Raw genomic sequence first — 17,443 nt, 5'->3', positions numbered from 1 at the left:
CCTCCCCACGCAGGCTAATGCGCCCGGGGAGCGGGACGCGTCACGCAGGCTTGTTCGCGGTGATTCCTGCATGCATGCGGATGGCCACGCCTCGCATTTAACGCACAATCAGCTTGCTGGAAAGGAGGAGTTCAGGGGGTCAGAAGCTGCCTTTGGGGGACAGGAGCTGTAAGGCGAGTTGCGGCCCCCCACCCCCCCTGCACTCATAAACACTTCATTTAGTTTCATCACTCCTGCCCTGCAGGCTGTGTGTGTGTGTGGGGGGAGGATCTACACTCGTGTGGTTGCAGGTCTGTATTTGCCAGTTTCTTGTTTACTGCCTGTTGCTAAGGCAATATGCCACCAAGCACATCACACGATGAAGCACGGTATTGTTCTTAGATATCAGGTAACAGCTGGGAAAAGGTTCTGAGACCTGAAAGACCCCAAATTCCCCGCCAATCTGCGCCAAACGCACGGCTCCCTTGGTAAACAAAGGCTTCCAAAAACAGTCAACACTCATCTCGCCTGCAGCCAGTTGAATATGCGTTTGACTTTTTTTTTGGAGGGGGGGGGGGATTCATTGTCTAACCTGCTACCTTGTGGTGTGGCAGATTTTTCAGGTTTGCTGATGTGGAGTCAGAAGTGACACACACACGTACGCAAACACACATACACAGACTCACAGACACACAGACACACACACACACACACCGCCAGAGGGGCGTGGCACCTCCTGCAAATAGCACAGCACCAGTAACTCCAGTGTTTGTGTATTTTGGCAAAACAGAAGCAATTTGTTGAAAAGACAAAGGGAAGCTCAAACGGCTCAGATGTAAGGTTTCCTCACAGGGCAACATGTTCCTCTATCAGGCTGAAGTGCACCTGCCCTCAGGCCCTCAGGCCCTTAACCCCCACCTGCCCTCAGGCCCTTAACCCCCACCTGCCCTCAGGCCCTTAACCCCCACCTGCCCTCAGGCCCTTAACCCCCACCTGCCCCAGGGATGCTTGCCAATGCTCTTCTCTGACCCCAAACTTCATTAGCGCATTACTTTGAAGAAAACTTTTAAATTAATAATAATATTAAAAGGAACACAGATGGGTTTAAGACCCAGGGGCTGGGTGGCACCCAGGAAGCTGCCTGTCAGTCCCCTCACATAAATAAACTCGGTCCATTTCATCAAAAGACGGAGACCAGGGCACCTAAAGGGGTCTGTCATCGCAAGACGATATCGGAGGCAAACACCGCAGGCCAACCGCAAGCTGTGCCGGGAAATACAGGCTACACGGCTTGGGCCGCTGCGGGTTCGAGGCTGTCTGAACTGGGCCGCACAGGGGAGGGGGGATCACTCCATCACCCAGCTGTGGTTAAACTGGCATGCGGCATATTAGAAACTGCTTTGGGTAAAGATGCGTGCTAGGCTCAGATGGGGGGGCGGCTGCAGGGCGCAGGGCTGGGAAGGAGCCCTCTGCTGCCAGTCCGCTGCCGGGACCATTTCCAAGCGGAGACGTTTTTGGGATAAAGGGGGGGGCAACGGAAACGCAACCCTGACTCTGTGTCCATCTCCAGTCGCCTGAATAAAGACTTACTGTACAATATGTGAAAGCTCACACTGTTTTGTAATTTGCTAAGCTATAAATAACTAAATAATTCCTGAGCCAATTACAGCAGCTCCTTACTGGTCACATGACCATAAACCCCAGTGATCTTTCCATTGTCACACCCTGAAAGCACACAGGCCTCCAGCCTCAGGGCCGTGCAGGAGCTGCTGCAGACCTGGACGCCATACAGAGGCTCTTGCACAAGACAGCTGCTGCTTTTGTTAGAGTTTCTTAACCCACACGGCCGGGGGTGGGGGGGCTCGAACCCGCCTCGCACGGTGCCTTAACCGTCACACGTACACTACCAGACAAAAGTTTCTGCACACACTGAGATTTTCTACATTTGCATGATACTCACTTAACATCTACTAAAAATACACTCGATATTGTTTACTAACAAATGAATTTACAGTATGTTCACCATTCGAGTACCTTTATTAGCAAGAAAGATTCACCAAAGTAACCACTGCTCTGTTTTTCGGGATGAAACAGTTACCTAGTGCATTTAAAGTTAAAGGACAGCCTAAAACCTGACTATGCCATCACCACACAACCTGTTAACAGGATGTTAGACATGCACTGTTACATACTCTCTCCATGTTATAAAGGAAACTTGTTTTATTTGACTTATATTTTCATTTATAGTTGTTGACTCAACTTTCCAGTGCTTAACAAGAATAAAAAAATCTGCAGTTTATGAAATAAATGGAAAAGTGGTAAAACCAGTGGAGTGAAAAGGCTTTTGACTGGTCGTGTATCTCAGACGGCAGTCGGTTGGATCGGGATCTGAAGCCATTTGCTCCGTGCGCACGGACGCTTCAGAATCGCGTGACAAGCGAAAACGCGTCTGTTAGCATGGTGTGAGACGGTGCAGTGAGACTCTGCTTTGGGAAAAGCCCGGAAGGAAGGCAGCCCAGGTGAGCGCTGGAGTCAGACAGCACATTCCAGAAAATTCCTACAAGGAGCAGAATGGATGAGACTGTGACACTGACGGGATTCCTGTGTAATGAGCCCCGCTGTCAGCAAGGGGCCGAATGCACCATGTCTGCTTGTCCTGACCAGAGACAGCAGCCTCACACTGAACTGCACACCGATCAGGGGTGAGTTTCCCGAAGCGTTCTTAACGCTGCATCGTTCTTAAGTTCTGTGTTAAAAGATAGAACTAACGAACGACGTAGCATTAAGAAGGCTTTGGGAAATTTAGACTTACTTAAGGCTTTGGCTCACCTACACGCCCTCGCTAACGGTGGTGTTTATAAAACGATGGCCGTAATCCGGTGTTATCGCCAGGCTCCTTTATCACGTGTAAACTAGCATAGAGAAGTGCAAACAGGAACCTGTGTGTGTCCCTTTTCATTAGCAAACCGCCAGGACTGAGAGGTCTACTGAGGGAAAGGGCGTTTAACCCGAGATGAAGCTAATTAAAATCCTAACAAGCCACGTCCAGCCAGGAGTGAGAGCCACTGGGCACCAAACCCCCCCCCCCCGCCGCAGCAGCGCCAGCTGACCTGTCACACGTCTCTGATTGGCTGAAAACGGAGGCATGGAATCCCTGTCCACAGCTGTGTGACGATTTGTTATCGAAATATAAATGGTTTTCAGTTTCACACCGAAGGAATGAAGTGGAGAAAAAAAAAACAATAGCTGCTGCGGAAATGAGCTGTCAGTGGGCGGTGGCCTCACCTTAGCGGGTCTGAGGGTCTGACAGCAGTGTCCGTTCTGCTAGACCAGCACACATCTCATGATGTGACCAGAAACTTCTATAAACTGTACACTATAAAACAACCACTTCCAGCCATACTTCTGTAACCACAGCTAGATTGGCTGTCTGACTGGATCTCCGTATCCGTGGGTTCTCCGTATCCAGAAAATTCCTGAAAGCAAAACTTGAATTTGCTGCACACTAAGCTGGATCCACATGAATTAATGCATAGCTTTTGATACTGGTGAGTGTTAACACAGTGTGTGTGAGAGACAGGGAGATAATCGATTTGTTTTCTCTGTAATTATATTTTCTATATGTCCTTCAAAGGTTCTATTTAGTGAACAATTGTCATTGTTATCATGTCACAGCACACAATGAAATGGGTCCTCTGCATTTAGCCCATATGTGACATCGTGACATAGCAGGGGGCAGCTAATTCAGCACCCAGGGAGCAGTGCTTGGGGGGCAATACCTTGTTCAGGGTACGTCAGTGTGCCTTGCTGGTCAGGGATTTGAACCTGCAGTCTTACAATTACAAGTGTGCTTCCCTAACCATTAAGCCGCCGCTGCCCGTAATGCAAATGCTACTCTACGTTGCATAATGAACTTGAGCATCTGCAGATCTTGGTATCCATGGGGGAACAGGATACAGGAGGCCGACTCTACTGCTATCTCATGATTCATTTATAAAAAACAAAACCTAAAACACGATGGGAGCGAGGCGCATACTCTCTTTGGGCCCCCTCCCTACCATTCACACTTTCACTGTGTTTTGGCATTGGGAACTAGGCCCTCATGCGCATCTGACTGACAATCACCCCTGCCAGCCAGATAACTCAGGCATAGGGAAGGTCCGTCTCTCCACAGGTCAGAGGACCAATCGCCTTTCCTCTTGAATAACTTGTTGGATTTTAGTAAGTCTAAGCTAAATGTACATGAACAAAAGATAAAGTCCATTCTGCCCAGGCTACTTTAAATCCAAAAAGCTATCTGGCTAAGCAAGAAATCCTTCTTCGTGGATCAGCCCCCGGTCATTCCTGCTTTGTTAAAGGACAGGCAGGCTAATTGTCACAGATATGGCATTACAGCTTAAGGGCTGTAGGTTCCAAACCCAAGAGCCTGAACTGCCCCAATGAGATCTCCAGCTCCATAAATGGGTTAAAGCGCAATATGATTTGGATTAAAAATAAATCAGGTATTTGGGTGAGGAGACCAAGAGACTGACTGAAGATAAGCCTGACCAAGCACGCCAATATAACAAGAAAACATTAATCATCAGTGCCGCCTCACACTTGCAGATGAGGTGCATTTTTGACAAATGAGAAATGAAGAAAGAGGCAATCACCCAAAGGCCACAGGCTACAGGCCGTTCTCAGGATCCTGTGGATCTGTCAACACACTAACGGCAACTGAATTCCTGATTTTATGGGTGCAGAGAACAAGGGATTTGACTGTGAGAATTTCATCATTCCCCCACAGCCCTCCTGCACCCCTGACAGGGGGAGGATTCTCACCAGAAGCGAGCATGAGCAGATAAATAAGCTGACAGCCCACGCAGCCTGACGGCAAACAGCCAAGACAAAGCCAGCTTGGCAATCATATTTCACAGATTCCGTGCACTGGCTGCATCCTGAGATAATAAAGACGGATGTAAATAGTATATGCAGACCTATGAATATTATAGCATATTATCACCATTGCACTGTATGAATATGAACAGCGGTTTTGTATCCCACTCGTGCAGCTTGGACACCTGAACCCTCGGAGGTAATTTAACGCAGCCACTGTTAAGTCATGAGGCACGTGAGCAGACATATGCAAACAAACAGCTCAGGGCTGTCAGCGGCGTGACAAACAATGAGACCCAACCTGCCAAACTGGACGCTGATGGTGACAATTAAAATACTGCACCAGTTTAAATATTAACTGGAAACTATTGCTAGATATAAAATAAATCACCATTAACTTTGGTCATTAATACAATGGCGAGTTCCTAGTAATGTAATGCATGAAATCATTACACTGCCAGGATTTCGCATCGCTGTGAAGTTCAGGGTCTGTGAGAATTAATCAGGCGTTTCACTTGCACTTTCTGCAACTGGAGGTGCAGATTAAGTAGCGGGAGCGCAAGGTCGTCTCCCCTCCGCCCTGCACAGCGTCTCGGCATGAGCTGTTGCGACTTGCGCGGCTTAAAATTTCACAAGAAGCCACTCATGCTTGCAGCTCTAGGGTACAGCAGCTGCTCCCAGGAGGGATGCGAGCAGCCCGAGTCGCAGCACGCTCGCCAGGGAAGGTCTCCTGGGAGCCCCTCATCCATCTTTTCCCTCCTGCGCCTCCCAGTAAATGAAACGGAGCTAGTTTAAACTCGCCGGGCCGGGCTCACGTGACACCAGACAGGTTCACAGCCCGGGGCAAGAAAGCGCCCTGCCTCACGGGGCAGGCGGCCACCTGATAAAACTTACCCTATAAAAATAAACGGAGAAATGGCTAATTAGCACTAATTATCCAAAGGCAATTAAAGAATTAGCATTATTTGTGACCAAGGGAATTACTACAATGAGACTGCTGCCTTTTACTGCCAAACACACACTCCCGTTACCGCGCTACGCAGAACTAACCTCTCGGTCAAAACCCGGTTAAGCGACTTAATTTTAAGTCAAGCAGCATCGCATGTTCATTATGGGGCCCCGTGCGCAGACCGGCGGGGTCACTCGATGCCTCAGAGCGCAGGAATAGCTCATATATGACGGGTGATGTGAAAGAGAACAATGACACCTAAAAACAGCATTAACCCGCCCCCACCCCGAGGCAGCGACTCGTTCACGGAAGCACACGTACAACCTGAAAGGGTTCCACACTTCTTCCCGTTTCTCTTCGTTGTAACTCAAGTGGTTTTTCATCTTTGAAAAGATAAAAGTTGTTAATCGGATATGACAGGCTCGGCAGCCGAAAGTGAATTTTTACTATTTTTTATCAAACACTTTTATCCAAAACTTTTGCAGAACTCCTTGGAAAAATCAAGATTAATGGCCCAGCAGTGACATCACTTTGCCAACCCAGGATTTGAACCGATAACCTTCCGATCACAATTAAGCACCTTATGCTAACCCGCTAACCACATACAACCACCAAAAATAACCGCCGAGTCACCTGAAAATCGCTAAAAACGTAAACGTTTCTTTCGTGAGGGGGGTTACGCCTTTTGGGGAATTCCCGCCATACAGGAATATGCTGCCACTAAAGACGGACACCAGCATGGTAAAGCGATAAGGGGGGAACGCCGTCACCGCTGTGCCCCAAACCCACGTCTGTAGGCTTTGCAAACTACCCCAACGGTTTTGATGTAGCAAACTTTAGGTTTATAATGGAATAACGTCGATTTGCCGTAAGATTCTGAAAATGAGTGTCACGCCAGAGCCCTGCCAAGACCCAGGGACAGATAGGGTCACTAAAACGTAACCCAAAGCGATCCTTGCCACAGGTTATCCCAGCGGAGGTGGCAGGAGAACGGCGTGATTCTGCTCGCTGCCCGCCACCTGGCCAACTGCACGAGCGGCGTGAGGAGAATCAAAAGATGAGAATAGGTCCCGTCAGTCTATCAGTAACTATATAGGCTATAATATCACTAATATATAAACCATACAATAAAACAATAAGAGCAGTAAACGGTGTTATAAATATTACAACTACTTATAATATTGCATTAACTGTAAAAACACTAATGATATTATAAAACATGGTTCATGGATAACATGTACTATTACTGATGATGATGATAATAATAATAATAGACCTACATTTTATTTCTTATGGTGTCAATGTCCTCGGATTCCGTGAATATGAACGGATCGCTAAGCAGTTTTCCCCGTCGCGATGTTTTTTTCTTGATCCAGGACTTAAGCCTCGCTTTCTTTCTTTGGTTCGGGCTTGTCGGTCCCATATCCCGCTCCTCCGGACTGTCGGGTCCGGAGTCCCAGGGCAACGTCGCGCTCGCACGGTCTCCATTCTGCGTTCCAGGGACGGGAGCGTTCGACACCTCTGCCTTAATTTCTTTTTCTATGGACTTTGTTTTGAAGAAGAGTCTCTTTATCGATCCGGACTTGCTCATGCTGTCGAGTGCAACTCGCTGTTTCAGATGGATAGAGGAGCGGTCAAAGCGCGCGGCGAGTCAGACCTCAGGCTTAAGATTCTGATTCGTTGTCTCTGTTCGGTCCTAATGCGCTCCGTTTGGAGGTGTAGAGAGGCACAGATGCCCCGTCCCTCTTCCTTAAATCCGAACTCCGATTTAAATCCGATTAGAGGAGCTTGCCCAAGCAGCCAGATTCATGGGAAAGGCGAGGCTGCCGCCTCGCACGTAAGGCGTATTGCGCTTTTACGTTTACTTCGGGGCAGGGGCGGGTTTGTCGTTCCTGGGGCCCAGCTCAGAAAGTCACTTGGGGGTCTCCCGCCCAGTGCAGTGACCGTTTGTGGCCAACAGAGGAGCCCCAAAACTCGGGGACCCCAGATTCAGTAAACACCACCTATCCATCCATTCCCATAGCAAAGCACTTCATTGCTCAGTTAGAAATCGCTCCACAACTCCAGGCAGCGCTGTATACATTATCCAAAAAGCAGAGAGGCAGCTTTAACTAGCCAGAGTTGCCTTCATAGCACACTCATATTAATAATATGCCCGTCAGGCGGAAGCCAGTCAGTCCGTGCCTGGCACGTGCCTGTGGGGACCCACTCGCCAATTTCTGACGCACCTTTAGTTATTTAGTTCTGGCAGTGGTTCAGTATTTTTGCATTTTAACTCATTAACAAAATGTTAGAGTCGTTTCACAGTTACAGAAGGCGGGGTTAATTAATATTGGGGGTGGCGAAATCGTCACTCGAGCGGCGTGTGCGGCCAGATGGCGGCGCCCTATAGGGTACCGGGTAGAGATTTAATCGCCCATAGCGCGCGAGTGTGCAGTATGTACCCTGCAGTTTCCTGACATGTCATTCCTTATACGCTGCCTCGGACGGATACCCCAGACAGCGCCTGGGAAGGCGGATGGATGGACAGGCTGTACGTAAAGACATTTTATTCTTCGGCTTATTGCCGAACAATCTTGTCTGACGAGGTGTTACATGGAGCACATATAAACTTAGTAACCTTGTCAAAGCGGTTTGGGAAGAATTAAACAAATGAATAACGTCATAAATACAGCACATGCAAATAAATAGTTCCTTAGATGCTCATAAGGGTAATTTGCGTAGATGACAATGAAGCATTAAAAACAGAAACTTACAGTAATGAGTAACTGCTTTGAACATGTAGGTCTACAGAAAGTTTAGACCAGGGGTCTTCAACTCCGGTCCTGGAGAGCTACTATCCAGTAGGTTTTCTATCCTACCTGGCTACTGATGAGCCACACCTGCTCCTGGTATTTACCTGAGAACTGGTGTGGTTCATCAGTAGCCAGGTAGGATAGAAAACCTACTGGATAGTAGCTCTCCAGGACCGGAGTTGGAGACCCCTGGTTTAGGCAGAACCTTGTGGAAAATGAAGTTGTTTGAAGGCTATAGGAACGCAAGAGGGAGCCCTTGTAAAATACTTAATTAGGCCCATATGACTTTCTTTTAACTACAGTATTATAATTGATTATGCACAAATAATGTTATATAATTTTACAAACCTCGGCAAACACTTTTACTGATGGTCTGGACTGAATGAAGAAAGTCTGGACTTTTCTTTTGTCAGACTGGATGTCAAGGGTGCTTTCACATCTGTGGTTCGGTTCATTTGGTCCGGACCAAGGGCAACAAATGATACAGTGTAGCATTTTTCTGCCATTTTGGGTCCTTTTCACACCACACTGATTGCTCTGGTCCGAACCAGTTGAAACGAACCAAAATGCAGTCATATGACAACATCTACATCACTCGTTGGCCAGATGTGCCATTAAACGTATTTCGTAAACTGCTTTTTAATTGGTCAGAATTAACGTGCGGGAAAATTCCAATGGAACTCCCGGAAGTAAACAAAGCGAGGAGACAACAAGCCGGTAGACAACATGCCGCTATTTAGTATGGAGGGACGACTGCGGCAGCTGGATTAGTCCAAAAAGGCGCAGTACTTTTTGCAGTTGGGTCTGTTCGAGTTCGGATCATGTTCTCACCACAAACGAACCGCTCCAGTGTTCGTTTGAAAGCGTACCGAGACCACCTCTTCAAGGAGGTCTCGGTACGCTTTTTTGGTCCGCTTTTGGTGCGCACTCGGGTGCGATTGTTACATTCACACCTGCCCAAACGAACCGCACCCAGTAGGAAAACGAACTCTAGTGCGATTCAACCGAACTAAATGAGGCAGGTGTGAAAGCACCCTAAGATAAATTCTGAGGAGCTCGTCAGAAACACCCATAGCTGAGTGGCAGAAGGTGCCGCAGACGTTTTACAATTTTAACAAAAGGTGACATGTTCAAAGGAAAACTAGATGCTGTCAGCATAACAACAATGTATTGCCTTAACGGTCCCATCAATTCAATTTTATTTGTATAGTTTCACAATATTACACTGTCCCAAAGAATTTTACATTATCCCTGCCCAAAGCCCCCAGTGAGCAAGCCAGAGGTGACAGTGGCAAGGAAAAACTCCCATTGAAGGAAGAAACCTTGGGAGGGACCAGATTCATAAGGGGAGCCCATGCATCCTGCAGGGGCTGGCAGGGAGAGTCAAATGCACAAGATGGCAAAGTTCCAGTTCAAAGCAGGGGGGCAGGCAGGTGATGGCAGGCAGGTGAATATAGGAATTTTGATTATTCTGCTCCTCTGGAACCAGGCGTCCACCACTGGAACATCGGTTGGCTCTGTCTTCCATTGGTAGAATGGAGGTTGGTACCCCAGGACACGCTTAAAGGGGGTTAACCTCAGGGATGAGTGATACAGTGGTAGTAGCAGTTGGACTGGTTACAGGCAGGGTCCTGCTGCAATGCACAAGCAAAGTCCTGGCAGGTGGCAAAGGTGCCAGCCATGCCAGAGTCCATACAGGCTGTTATGGAATGAGCTAAGGAATCAAAATTAATTATATCAGGTTTCTGATATGTTTTCTGCACTGTAAAAAAAAATTGGCTGCCCCAACTGAAGATTCTTATGTAACTAATTACATCATCTTTTTTGAGTTCTCTCAACTTCTGGTTTATATTTGTTCCACAGACTTATATTTTTAAGTTAGTCGAAAAAGGCCTGAAAGTCACCCCAATACCTAATTCAGTGTTATGTCAACTTGTAGTCAAAGTACCACTAACACAACATTATCAATTAGACATACCAACTTAAAAAGGGTGATGTTATTTGTTACTTTAACTTTTTAAATTAAGCCAACAAACCTTCAAAACAACTTTTACATGGCTACTAAAATGCTCACATTAACCAAACTTTTACAGGTATCAAATGCAACATTTTTTATTGCTGAAGTTTTGTAAATCCACTGTTCAAATGGATAAAGTTATTACATAACAGTAATCCACTCACACATTGCTGGGTACAAAGCAAATATGAAATATATCAAGCAACTGGTCTTTATCAATTAGTTAAACCCAACAGAAGAGATTGAGAACAGGTATTTATGAAAAATTATGCTCACTTCTTCAACTGCTGCAATCGTCAAAAACTTTTTAGCATACTTCCATGAGAATACAATGTGTATCAATTTTACAACATTTCAAAAAAACAATTCAATAAAGCACACAAGAAGGGATGACCTCAGAAATACAACTAACACAATTAGGAACCCATAATAAATTCTAAAGGAACTAAGAAAGCTATCCCTTTTTAATTTTTTTTCTCATGTACCAATAGAGTGCCATGTGCAGATAAATTTTGCAAACATTTCAGCAAAATAAAGCTATAAATAAAGAAGTATGAAATACACAATTCAGCTCTGACACAATGAAGACCCCATTATAAATTTACTGCAACTAAACTCCGCAGGTTATCCTTCAGTAAACAGCTGATGAAACATTTCTGTAATCACAACAAAACATGGATTTACTAGGACATCAGGTCATTCAAAAAAAAAGGTGCAAGAAATTGAGCGCTCTAGCTCTTTAACAGTCTGTTCTTCAGAGACAGTGTTCGGGCTGAGCAGTGCTCTCCAAGAAAAAGGAAAACCTTCTGAATGGTCTCAAATGTATATTTCCATTCTTTGGGGAATTCAATGTTGAGGGCATAAATAAGCCCAAAAAGCAGTCCAAATGCAGTTGGATAGTCAGTGAGTCCCTCAAGGACAACAGTCTCCTCCAGCACAATTATGCTGTTCACTGACTTGGGTGGGACTGCCCCATCTTCAGTGGTCTCCAGGATGCCCATTTTCATGCCAACTTTGGTTTCCAACAAGTCAGCTGCCTAATGCAATTAACATAGAACAATAAACAGATGTAAAAAATAAATAAAATTGACTTTTACTAGTATTGTCAATGTCAAGGAAGTCTCTCCTCTAAAATGTGTCAACACCTATAAAGAAATGTTTGCCAGAATTTTATGAATCCCGCAAATATGAAGCTATTAGTTCACAGACAGGATTAGGAACCTTGTATGAAATAGCTACAGCTAAACTAACATTGATCAAGTACAGGGCATCATTATAACACTCCTAAAAAAACTTACCACACAAGTCTTCAGAATAGGGGTGTGCTCCCTGAAGTAATATGGAAGTCCTTTTAGTGCTGTTATTCTACGATGTTTTGTCATGTCTGTGGTCTATAAGGACAAAACTAAAGTTGAATGGTTCTCTCCCCCACAAGTCTCCCACACACATGACACAACAATAGATTTACAAATTCATACTACAGAACATAATACCTGCTCATCCAGACTTTCTAACAGGGCAGTTATCATATTGCTCTCTTTGGCTCTGTACATCTTGAGGAGAGGTACTGAAAACTTGTCAAGAGAGGCATGGAATGCTGTGTGAAGGTCAATTCCTGTAATTCTCTTAAATTCTGCATACACCTTAGTCAGAGAAACAAACAGACAAAAAGGCATAGAACACATAAATACACAGACTAAAATGCATAAAACACATAAATCAATTTAATAACTGTGATATAAGATACATATTCATAAGTGTATTGTTAATAATGTCAAGTACTGTATTGTTTATAAACAACAATCTGCAGTATTTTGTTATAGAGAACAGATGTATTTGGAAGTGCACTATTTAAACACAGAATTCACACCACAAAGTCAATCACAAAATAATGTTATCCCCTAATTACTACTTTCAACAGCAAAGTTTGACAATTAATTAATCTTACCTGTGGTTCTGTGAAAAGACCTGGCCATCTTTCCATCACCACAGAAACAGGAGGTTCATCATGAACTATCTCTCTCCTTCTCATTGAGAAAGTCATGTCCATCTTTTGGTTAACAAGTGTCATGTTAACATTCTTCTTCCTTAATTCTTCCACAAGGGTTATTCTTTCTCTTTCAAGAGCTTCATCATCAAATCCATGTGGAATATCTGGGAGAAAATTTATCTCAGAATGCCTGGGTTTCTTTACACCTCTCTGTGGCATATCTTTTTCTTCTCTTACAGAAACTTCTAAGCATCCAGCAGTGCGTAATTTTTGTCTATAGTTGCCCATTTTGTATTTCAGGCTCATTTTCCATCCCTGCCAACCCGTTCCAGGGCCTGGCTCTTTTAGACATGGATGCTTGCGAACCAATGCTGCAGCTACACTCTCAAAATCTGCGTCTGTGGGATATGCTTTAAAGGAGTATATACGCTCAGCTACTTTGTCCAGTACTTCCATCTTTATCTCCCGGGAGACAATTAGTGCAGATCTACCAGTTTTTTCATAGACTTCATTTTCTTTTTGCAGTCGAAATTCCACGTCGTATGAAAAGTCTGGTATAGGAAATACAGCTGGCCATTGCTCTGCCCGGGGACAAGAACTGGTTGAGGATGAGGTCCGTGATGACACACTTGCTGTGTCAACAGTGCAATCGGACAAGCTGACCTCATCTTCTGCAGGGGTGAAAACTACCTCCCAGAAAACTTTCAAGGTCACTCTGTCAGCAGGAAGTTCCTTTATGTCCATCAAATTGCATAGAGAATTATCAAAATCAGGGTCTTCATATTGGAGAGAAAACCCCTTATCAATCTGCAGTTTGTCACACAAGATGTGTTTTAGTTCCTCTAATGATGAGGGAGTGCTCGGAATACTTAACTTCCGAATGTTGTCTGGACCAAGGATCACTCGAATTAACATTTCGGCAGTTCACAAAAACAAAAAAGCACTGAAAGGTAAGAATAAGAGTTAATATAAATCAATAATCACTCACTTAAACTGCATTAACAAACTAAGAATCGTTTGAGAGATACAAGTAGCTTTCCTCCAATTCTGTATGCTGTTAGAGGGTAGTAATCATTTAGTTCTTGAGGGTGAACAATAACCAAGTCTGAATAGGTGCTCTGAACAACCTCATACGATCACAGATGCTCAATGTACCATGAACACATTTTTTTCATGACAAAAGAAACATCACCATCTACTATCAAAATGTTCTGTATTTTTCCAAACTCTGGTAAACCAGAACAAGATCCTGCAGACACAATCATCTCATTCATGTATGTGGTTCCATGTATGGAGACTGTGTTTGCTAAAGTCACAACATTCAGGCTTGTATACTGTCTCTCAACTGCAGTCCTCAATTTTGGTTCAAGTGAACACATTTTGACAATTTTCACATTGTTCGCTTGGAGTGTTGGTTTAAAGAAATGTAAAGAATCCAAAAGATAAGCTTCCATGAGCTGGTGTTTGTTTGCCAAAGTGTGCAAAATGTTTTTGAAATTGTGACAATCATGTACTACCTTCTTAAAAAAGCTATGCTTTGCCTCATACCTCATAGTCCACAAGTCTATTAAGGGGCCAAAGCAGCGAATCAGATGTGGGTAGTGCTCGACAAAATGGTGTTTTGGTTTAAGTTTTTCATTTGGAAAAACTTCTCTCAGCAACTGCCTGTGATCAGAAATCTTTGTCTCTAAATAACACAATGTTTCCTCTGAAAATTTAGAAGAACAGGCAAGTTCGACAATGTCTTTTAAAGTCATTAATGTCTCCCACACCTTTTCTCTTTCTGGCACAAGATGACCAACCATGAAAGGAATAAGTCTAAGCAGTGTCCAGTTCTCATGTCCATTACCCCCAATAGTCTTTTTTGCTGAGAATTTTTGATGAATTTTTTGTGGTCTGTTCACTCGATCAGAACTATCATATGGAAACGCCAGTATGATATTGTTAAGCATATCCAGTGAAAAATATTTTTCTGAAATCAACCTTTGGAGACAAATGGAAAATTCAAATGGGACAATGCCTTCAAAAAGATCATGCAACAGATCTGGAGGGAATCCTGTTACAGGGTGAAAAAAAGACAGATGTTTTCTTAAGACACATTCTGCATTCACACCGTTGACAAAACTGAGATCCTCATTTGATTTCAACTGATCTACAAAGCTGTCATGCAATTCCACTGTCCTTAACTGAAAAAACCCTTGTCGCACTTCAGTTACTTGAACTTCATTTAAAGCAGCCAAACAAAATCGACAGAATTTTTCCACCCTGAAACTCTCCTGAAAACCTGCGAGTCCGTGTGCACCAAGATTATCAGCAGATACTATAAAAACAGCTCCTTTAATATTTTTGTTCAAGTTTTCCATAAAAAGCCCTTCCTTTTCAAGTATTTTTAAATCAGTGATAAGTGGAGCAAAAAACAAGTCACACCCATATGTCTTCACATCAATACTTTTGCCCAAGAGTGCTACCTGGACAGAATGAAGACAACTTCTGAACTCTGAAGGCCAATTTAGAAGAATCCAGTACACTGCAGTTACTTTGTGTTTCTTCCGGGAAGTTCCAAGTGGATTTGCAATCTCAAATTCATCAATATACAGACCAATTACAAATTTTAACTCCTTACCAGCAAAGAAATGGTTTTGTTTGTAATAACAACCATCTGCGAACGATGTGTAATATCCTTGGGTGTTGTCCCTGGGATTCAAAGTTTGCTTGAAAACATCTGGTTGTGCTAGTAAATTTTTCAAATTCTTCAAAAGTGGGACATAAACAAAAGTTCTTTTCTGTGCTCTGTTAAATACATACTCAATGGGTTCCACTACATCAAAATTGTTTTTAAAATATGCGTTTCTTCTATGGTCTGTGGAAAAGGGTCCTGACTTACCGGTTTTTGAAAAAGGACTAACTTTATGAATGACTTCTGAAATTTCTTCAAGAACAGATTGACTTATGTTACAGTTATGCTTCTTAAATATATCCTCAATAACAGTAACTATATGCGAGCTTGAAAATGAGACAATATCATTAAGATTTTCAATTATCTGCTGTGTGGCACTTTTTGATACATGCAGGACTGTCTGCATGCACAAAAGCAATGATGCAAGCTTGTGTTCTAATTGGGCTTCTAAGTCTTCACTTTCTAGAGGAATATTTGTCTCGATATTTGAGTCACATATATCTATGGGTGTTTCTTCACTTTCAACAAAAGGTCTATTAAGACCTAACAGCCTCCTTAGTAGTCAACAATGATGGTGTAAAATCTTTAACAGAATGATTTTTGTGTTTTTTGTTTCTGTGGACTCTGAAAGTAGTAAGCACATTAGTTTTAAAAGTGCAACTGGGAAAGGGACATTTCACTGTCTCATGATTCTTCAAGTGACCACTCAAGTGACTGAAAAAGGTGCGCTCTTGACAAATATCTTGAAAATCACACAACTCACAAGTAAATGTATTATAATTAGGCTCCTTTGTTTTTGAATGTGTTCTGCTTAAATGAGTTTTTAAAGCACCTACAGTCCGGAATGAACACACACAATTCAGGTATATGCACTGCAGTGCTCTATTATTCAAGTGGTGCCAATGTTTTAATCTGTAATGTTTTAGGAGTACATCTTGTTTTGAGTCTGAAAATTTGCAGTATCTACACTGTATCTTACGGCTCATTCATGCAGTTTCAATGTCCTGTATTGCCAAATAGTTCTCCAGTTATGTTATTCCTTTGCCATGTTTTTATTTCTGCAAACATGAAGCTAAATTGTACATAAATTACACAACAAAATGAAGGTCAAAATTAAATATTTTACCGAATAGGACTATAGTTTTTAAACCATGAACACAGATGACTTACCCAAACGAGGCAGCCTCGATATCACCTCCTTGGTAAGTATGCCCTGTAATGCCAAAGTTACTAATTAAATTGCAGTAAACTCATGTATATCGCAAATGCATTCATGATGACAATAATGCACATAACAACAATCATTTTACGTAGCATTTAAGGACTATTATTTAACTGTTCATTTTCAACGCAGTGTATATATAGTTTTGATTATTATTTTTTTTTATGTCATTTATGGGTACGACGCGTCGATTAAAAATACTGGGGTCGACAATTATTTTGCGTCGACGTCGTCAACTATGTTCATTAATCGCTGCAGCTCTATTTATGGGACTTTGCAAGAAGCTAGTGTCAGTCACTTTGAAAAAAAGCGCAACAAAACTGCATGATAACAGTTACTAATTAACTAACCTTATACAAATAACTGACCATGTCACCTTAATTTGCGATGTACTTCATCCTAACGGTTCAAACTGCAAACCATTGAGGCAAATTATCTTATAAGGTCTGCGTAAAAGGTGCAAAAAATTACTACGGTAATGTTTAGAATACGCATTAGCGTAGAAAAAACAGCAACAATAGGTTATGTTTACTTGGTCTAAACTGTCGAATACTCTAAAGTTGCTGAAATAAAGTTTTGTTCTTACCTCGCAGAGGTGTCCTGCATCCTGTCGTTTAAGTGCGTCTTCAAGTTAAAAGGGCGCGAAATGGCGTCTTTTCTAGATGGTCACCTGTTCGACAGTTAATGCTCACGTGACATTTTACGTCGTACTAAAGAGAGCAAGTCGTTTTTTTGGACCAAAGAACTTTCTTGAATTTACACAAAAAAAAATCTTGAAAATTGAGAGAGTAAGATTAAAACCATTGTCACAATATAACCCACGCCTTAAAGTTGCAGCAACTTAGTTTTTTATACATGCTGAACGTTTTCAATGTATAATTTTTTACAGTGTGGTGTCTGAGGTGGTGGAATGGCTTAACATAAAAATTCACAGTCACC

At 43.1% G+C, this 17,443-nt stretch overlaps 1 protein-coding gene and 1 long non-coding RNA gene across 6 annotated transcripts in view; both read right to left on the bottom strand.

The window, feature by feature from the left end:
• The window catches only part of crybg1a (crystallin beta-gamma domain containing 1a), a 37,681-nt gene extending 30,022 nt beyond the window's left edge, over positions 1 to 7,659 (bottom strand). Inside the window, exon 1 of one of the 2 annotated variants that reach the window (XM_072699382.1) lies at positions 7,084 to 7,659. In XM_072699382.1, coding sequence (XP_072555483.1) covers positions 7,084 to 7,394 — 311 coding nt within the window. In that variant the 5' untranslated portion in view covers positions 7,395 to 7,659. Of the gene's footprint in view, positions 1 to 6,124; positions 6,202 to 7,083 lie in introns of those variants that run through there. The other variant, XM_072699383.1, reaches the window with a different exon arrangement.
• Positions 7,660 to 10,694: 3,035 nt separating this feature from the next.
• On the bottom strand, positions 10,695 to 17,173 carry LOC111834473 (uncharacterized). 4 transcript variants are annotated; one of them, XR_011982615.1, is made up of 6 exons: positions 17,091 to 17,173; positions 13,269 to 16,495; positions 12,564 to 13,186; positions 12,109 to 12,258; positions 11,914 to 12,006; positions 10,695 to 11,652 (listed from the first exon to the last, which is right to left on the bottom strand). It is a non-coding gene; the product is annotated as an uncharacterized lncRNA (long non-coding RNA). The 4 variants fall into 4 exon arrangements; XR_011982613.1 differs by having other exon boundaries at positions 12,564 to 13,548; positions 16,453 to 16,495; positions 17,091 to 17,159; XR_011982612.1 differs by having other exon boundaries at positions 12,564 to 16,495.
• Between the last annotated feature and the right edge of the window lie 270 nt (positions 17,174 to 17,443).

The sequence above is a fragment of the Paramormyrops kingsleyae genome, chromosome 14 (assembly GCF_048594095.1).
Source record: "Paramormyrops kingsleyae isolate MSU_618 chromosome 14, PKINGS_0.4, whole genome shotgun sequence".
Taxonomy (NCBI): Eukaryota; Metazoa; Chordata; class Actinopteri; order Osteoglossiformes; family Mormyridae; genus Paramormyrops; species Paramormyrops kingsleyae.
This window is presented reverse-complemented; position numbering and strand designations above follow the sequence as displayed.